General features: G+C 41.2%; 1 protein-coding gene across 4 annotated transcripts in view; it reads right to left on the bottom strand.

Moving 5' to 3' along the window:
* DHTKD1 (dehydrogenase E1 and transketolase domain containing 1) overlaps positions 1-6,009 on the bottom strand; it is a 61,807-nt gene that overhangs the window by 2,372 nt on the left and 53,426 nt on the right. For 3 of the 4 annotated variants that reach the window (XM_045069105.1, XM_004774899.3, XM_045069106.1), the window contains one exon: positions 2,671-5,223. In XM_045069105.1, coding sequence (XP_044925040.1) covers positions 5,122-5,223 — 102 coding nt within the window. In that variant the 3' untranslated portion in view covers positions 2,671-5,121. Of the gene's footprint in view, positions 1-2,670; positions 5,224-6,009 lie in introns of those variants that run through there. The other variant, XR_006603345.1, reaches the window with a different exon arrangement.

Genomic DNA, 6,009 nt, shown 5'->3' with positions numbered 1-6,009 from the left:
CCAGCGCGCCAGTGGGCGTGCTCCAGCTCTGCAGCGGAGTTCAGGAGCCTTGGCAGGGTTGCAGCGGCCAGGCTCTATCCTGTCTGAGCTCTTCTCTGAGCTCACTGTCAAGCAATACCCGTTTCCTCGACCTCCTAGTCCGGTCCAGGCCTCCCCGGTCAGGACCCGGCCAAAGCGGCCGCCCGAGGGTCGCGGGCCAGAGTTGCATCCCTGAATGTGACCCTAACAGCCCTTTTGTTTTGCTCCTGCCTTATCGGAACTTCGTGGAAGTTGTCAAAAATCTTGTGATAATCTGTCTATAATTAATAGCCTATGAACTCCCCACTATTACGTGTGCTCCTTCTTCAGCTTCTCTGATAGACGAAGATCCGCGTTTTGTCCCCCCTTATCCCTTCTTGGACAGCGTGGCATAAGGGAAATCAGTCTTGAAAATCAGTCTTAGAAATCAGCCTGCGACCTGTACTCCTGAAGCAAATAATACATTGTATGTTAATCTAAAAAAAAGAAAGAAAGAAAGGAAAAAGAAATCAGCCTGCATTTTAATCTCTTCTTCTGAATGGCTTTGGGCAATTAACCTTTCAGAGGTACATCAGTAAGATAAGGATAATAGCCACGTACTACAGGTGTGAAAATTAGAGGACGAGACTGACACACAGAAGGCCCTCAAATGTATTCTCCTAAGTCAATTTTAAACCCCTACTGTAACTTCTGCTCTAACTTCTAACGAAACAAGCTATTTCAAAGTTCACTAATGACCCATAACCACCAAATCCAATGATCTGTCCTAAGACTTCATCTGCATCCAAGAAGAAAATCAGTGATTCATGTGTGTGTGAGAGAGACCGAGAAAAGTTGATTTTCTCCTTGACCAAACTCCAGCCAGGCTCCCGTGAGCCCTTTCTTCACTAAGCTTTACTCAATCCTATAAAGATTTAAACAGATTAACAGCTCCATCCTGAAAGTGACCCTAGCCCTCCCTTGAAGAATCTGCCTGTGAAAACTCAAAACTGCCCGAAGAATTTACCATTTGTTCCAACACCTGAAGATACTGCTTCTGTCTTCTAGCCTCTGTGAAAGGTAGGAGCCTAACTTTCGTAAGCACCAATTAACAAACCCAGATTGGTGTCACATGGACAAATCCCTCTTCCTTCAAGCTTTTTGTCATTTTTTCACTTCCTGACTCTGAGCCCCACCCGCCTGCTCCTTGTTCTGTCGTTTTTGCTTTAGATTTCCAGTCCCCTCTGTACAAATCAAAGTTGAGTTCAGTTCATGCTGGACTCTTTTCTACTGCAATAATATACTGCTGATTAAAATCTGTCCTGACTACTTTACCTGGTGTGAGGCCTTGTTTATCTTTGAAAACACACACACACACACACACACACACACACACACAAGTAGGCTGGGCATGCACAGAACTCTGCTCCACTTGGGGTCATCTGGGACAGCTCCAAGACTGGAGACTTGAATGAGCAGAGGGATCTCTCACTCACAAGCCCAGCATTTGCGGTTGCCTGTCAGCTTCAACATCTCCACAGGGCCCCTTCATTTTGCCTGGACTTCCTCAAAACATGGCCGCTGGGTACCAAGGGAATGTTCTTGTTAATGACCCAGCATCACTTTCAGTGCATTATATTGGTAGAGGCAGCCACAAATGCCTGTTCAATCTCAAGAGAGTGGGAAAACAGACTCTGCCTCTAGGTGAAGTTGTGGCAAGGTTCTGGAAGGGCAGGTGAAGCAAAATACTGCTCTAGCCACTTTGGGAAACACAAAGTTTGCCAGAGTTATAACCTCCCATCCTATGACTTCATTCTTATCTCACCCTACTCTGTATTAGTCATTTTTATACTTCTCTAAGCTCCCCTACTATCCATAAACTTTTAGATGACAGAAACGTAATTTTTGTATTACCTATGGTGACTTGCAAATGGTTGGCTTACATACAGTTTTGGCCCTATACTGTGAGCTAATTTCACACATATAATATCCTTTCAATAAAGATGCACTAAAATGAAAGCCTAATTGACAGACGAAGAGTTGCCTCCACTTCTCTTTACTTCTTCTTTCTGGGACAGCTCCATGTTTCAAGTAAAAGAACCTGGGAATAAGCTCTGACATGTTAGGTAACTGCTGTGAATTATCCTTCCAACATTCTTCAGTCTTTCTACTACTACATGCTACCCAGGACTTGTCCTCGTGTGACTACAATATGCCAATTAATCTACATCTATCAGCAGTATCACTCTACCTTGACCTCCCACACTGTTTTAGCACACTCAACAAGAACATATCTCTCTATGTGTAAAATGCATTGTCATCTCAAATAGACAGTTAGTCCACTGAGGACAAATAGCAACCCATTTTCCATTTTACTCTCCTGTATTTCTAATGTCCCGAACAACACCATATATGCAGTACGTGTCCAATAAACTACTGGGGAAATACTATCCTACTCTTAGAGGGTCATTTCTCACTTTTGTTCAATTATAGTTGATTCTCCACATGACTCAGAGAAGACACAGGGAAATAACACTAAAGGAACATACTTTTATTAAAAGTTTTCTAAGATTAACTGATTTTGCAAATGGCAATGGGGAAATAACAGTCTGCTTTAGACTGCTTTATCAGATTTAAATACAAGCATGACAATGAGTTACTACTCCCACTGAGTAATTTAGGAGTTGTTTATTTGAATTAATAGTAGGTTGTAAATATTGAGAATTTAAAAACATTTTGTCCAAATTTCCCCCAAATATGATGGTTTTAACACAAAACTTAGAAGCTGAAGGTGAAAAGCAAATATCCAAGTATATCCAAGGGAAATGGAGGTGAAGTTTTTGGAACCTCAAGTCTTGATTCTCATCTGTGACTTCCCTCCTGTGGAACCCCTAATTTCTTTAAACTTGCATTTCCTCGCTTTTGTAAAATGGACACTATTTCTATTGTCAGTCAAGGAATTAAAAAAAAAAACTTCATAAGTAATACAGTTAGGCTAAAAGAAGTTATGCTTTAGAATATTTTCTAAATAATATGCATATACAAAAATGGAGCAAATGGTTCTTAAAGAAGAAAATTTTATTTTACTAAGAATATGTCACTTTAGACAAAATCAACATTTTCTTCATGGTTGTTAATTCTTCTCTTCAATGAATACCCAATTTGAACTCTATTCTTCATTGAATATGAAATTAACATAGATATAAAGGGGATACAAATATCACATTATCAAATTTCCCAGGGGAATACAATAAAGGTGTTTTATTAATTTTGCTATGATATTTTTATCCCATACTTTATTATGAGAGTATTTGATTTGGTCCTTTCCTACAATGTAATTAAAAATGCTGACCTGTGTTGCAACAGTGCTTGAGAGTAAGAAGGTTAAGATACGGAAGACACATTTTTTTAGAAGACAATTTCATGGCTCATGGTGGTGAAGACATAATAAGATACCAGAGAAATTAGAAGAAATCTAAACTTCTAAAAAACAAAACAAAACAAAAAAATCCTAGTTTTCCCTCTCATTTTGTGCTTCATGCTTGGAATTTTTTTTTTTTTTAAGATTTTATTTATTTATTTGACAGACAGAGATCACAAGTAGGCAGAGAGGCAGGCAGAGAGAGAGAGGGAAGCAGGCTCGCTGCTGAGCAGAGAGCCTGATGCGGGACTGAATCCCAGGACCCTGAGATCATGACCTGAGCCAAAGGCAGCAGCTTAACCCACTGAGCCACCCAGGCACCCCAAGCTTGGAATTTTTAACTCAAGAAACCAAGAGATCTAAAAAAAATGACAGGCCTTTCATGTCTTTCTAGTTCAGTATACAACACTGATAACCGTTTTCATTAGATAGACTTTGTACCGATTTACATGCATGACACCGAGTTACATGATTTATAAGGCTTGACATAGGAAGGAAGCATTAAGGTGCACAGGGCTTGAATATAGGTGCAAAGGGCTGTGAATATTACAGAAATATTAAATCAACAAACTAAGGCATACACTGAAGATGCGAATTGCAAATCTACTCCTGTGGCCCAAACAACCATGTTGATTGTGAAAGACTTTACCAGTTGCCAAAAAAGGGAGAGGCCATTCCAATGCCCCAGCACTTCCTCCATTATTTCGAAGAAAAACTCTCATAGCACCAGAATGGAAGATGGCAGAGCCCCTGCAGCACCAAGTGACATTAAGCTACACAGCTTGCTGCTCTGTGGTTAAGCTTCCGTGAAGTTTCAGAGGTAATGCAATGGGCTGGTGATCTCCATAAACCCCTAAGAACCTGGTGCTTGGAAGTTTTCAGCATTAAAGTTAAAATGCTCCTTAAATACCACAAACGAACATCACTTCATCATACCCTTTTAGCAGCAAGACTGACTAACCAGGAGCTGAAATCCCCGTATCAGACACCGAAAGCCAATCAAAAATATTAAGATATCACTGCAATAAGAATTTAGGGGGAAAAAAGATAAGATGATAAACAATTTCATTGTAGCTAAAACTCCTTAATAATACTGTGCAGAAAGATGATACATCCCTAGTCCTTTGTAATGGGATGGATATTTAAGGTCAGTGGGTGAAAACAGCTCTTCTGAAGAACATCCATCAGGACTAGCATAGCTTTGCTCCAGCATTTGGTGAAACACTTCTCACTGTGGCTGGAAAGCAGCCCCGGAGATCACATAAAATGAAAATACTGGTAGTCACAGGACTCTGAATAAAGAATGGCAAAATTAATGAAAGTGACACATACCAAGCAAATTGATCTGCAGGTAAATTCTGTAAATTCAAATTAAAGAGACTTTCCTGGGCATATATAGTTAATTGGAAAACATGGTCTGAAAAAGTCTGGGTAAGGCACTGGTTCTACAGCTCACTCAGATCTAACCAAAACGGAACACTGTTGTACCTTCAAGGATTAAGGTGACTCATCAGGTTCATGGATCGATGGATAATTCCCTTGGATACTCTGTGTATTCCAATTAAATGTTCCTCATCAATCCCAACGTCTTAGAGGAACACAGACTTTTCATGTTGCCTAATGGAAGAAGAGAGCAAAGGAGCCGGCTTTTCTTTTCATGCTTGTTTTCTTAAAAGGAAGTAACACTGTTTCAAAGGACACCATCAAGCAAAGGTCTTGGTGAGGACATCTTCATGCTGCTGCAGGTGAAGGGTGCCAATTCCTACAGCAGGGGCTGGCAAAGGGGGTCGACTCACAAGACGGAGCTATGATGAGAGCAGAAAAGAAATAAAATGACCTGCTGACCTGATCAGAGCCCGGCTTTATTCTCCCGAGGCAGGGCATGCCTTTCTTTTAGCTTGTTTAACCACAAATCACCTTTTTTGGAAAAATAATGGGTCACCTAGAATAGACTGGAAGGAGATACAGGTCACAGCTAAAAACTAAATCCCAGGCACCATCAGGGGAGATCAATTCTTGAATTGGTCGTGTTCTTCAGTAACTATTAGTTGGTTTTAGCAGTAGAGCTTCCTAAATTAGAACAATGACAATGATTTGACCCCACAAACTAGTAACAAATGTGTGAAGTGAGTTCTTTTTTTTTTTTTAATTTTATCCATTCATTTGACAGAGAGATCACAAGTAGGCAGAGAGGCAGGCAGAGAGAGAGAGAGAGGAGGAAGCTGGCTCCCTGTTGAGCAGAGAGCCCGCCTCGGGACTCGACCCCAGGCCCCTGAGATCATGACCTGAGCCGAAGGCAGTGGCCCAACCCACCGAGCCACCCAGACGCCCTGTGAAGTGAGTTCTAATTGAAGAAGAATAGGAAGAGAAACAGAAGCCCATTTGCTCTTCTCATTGTTCTTCCCTCCTGACAGTCTAAGCAGTAAGAACTTGGCCTTTGATGGACCCCAGCTATGTGGAAGAGCCTAGAACAAGCATTAGTGGGCATCTCTTCTCCATTACTGTAATACAAGCCCACTCATCATCCTGCTCCCCCAGGGCCTGGATTGTGACCTTTAGGACAAGACTAGGGGTAAGGTAGCTGATAGGTA

This window comes from Mustela putorius, unplaced genomic scaffold (genome assembly GCF_011764305.1).
Source record: "Mustela putorius furo isolate JIRA1106 unplaced genomic scaffold, ASM1176430v1.1 tig00003913_pilon_pilon_pilon, whole genome shotgun sequence".
Lineage (NCBI taxonomy): Eukaryota > Metazoa > Chordata > Mammalia > Carnivora > Mustelidae > Mustela > Mustela putorius.
Note: the sequence above shows the minus strand (reverse complement) of the source record. Positions and strands in the feature narration are given on the sequence as shown.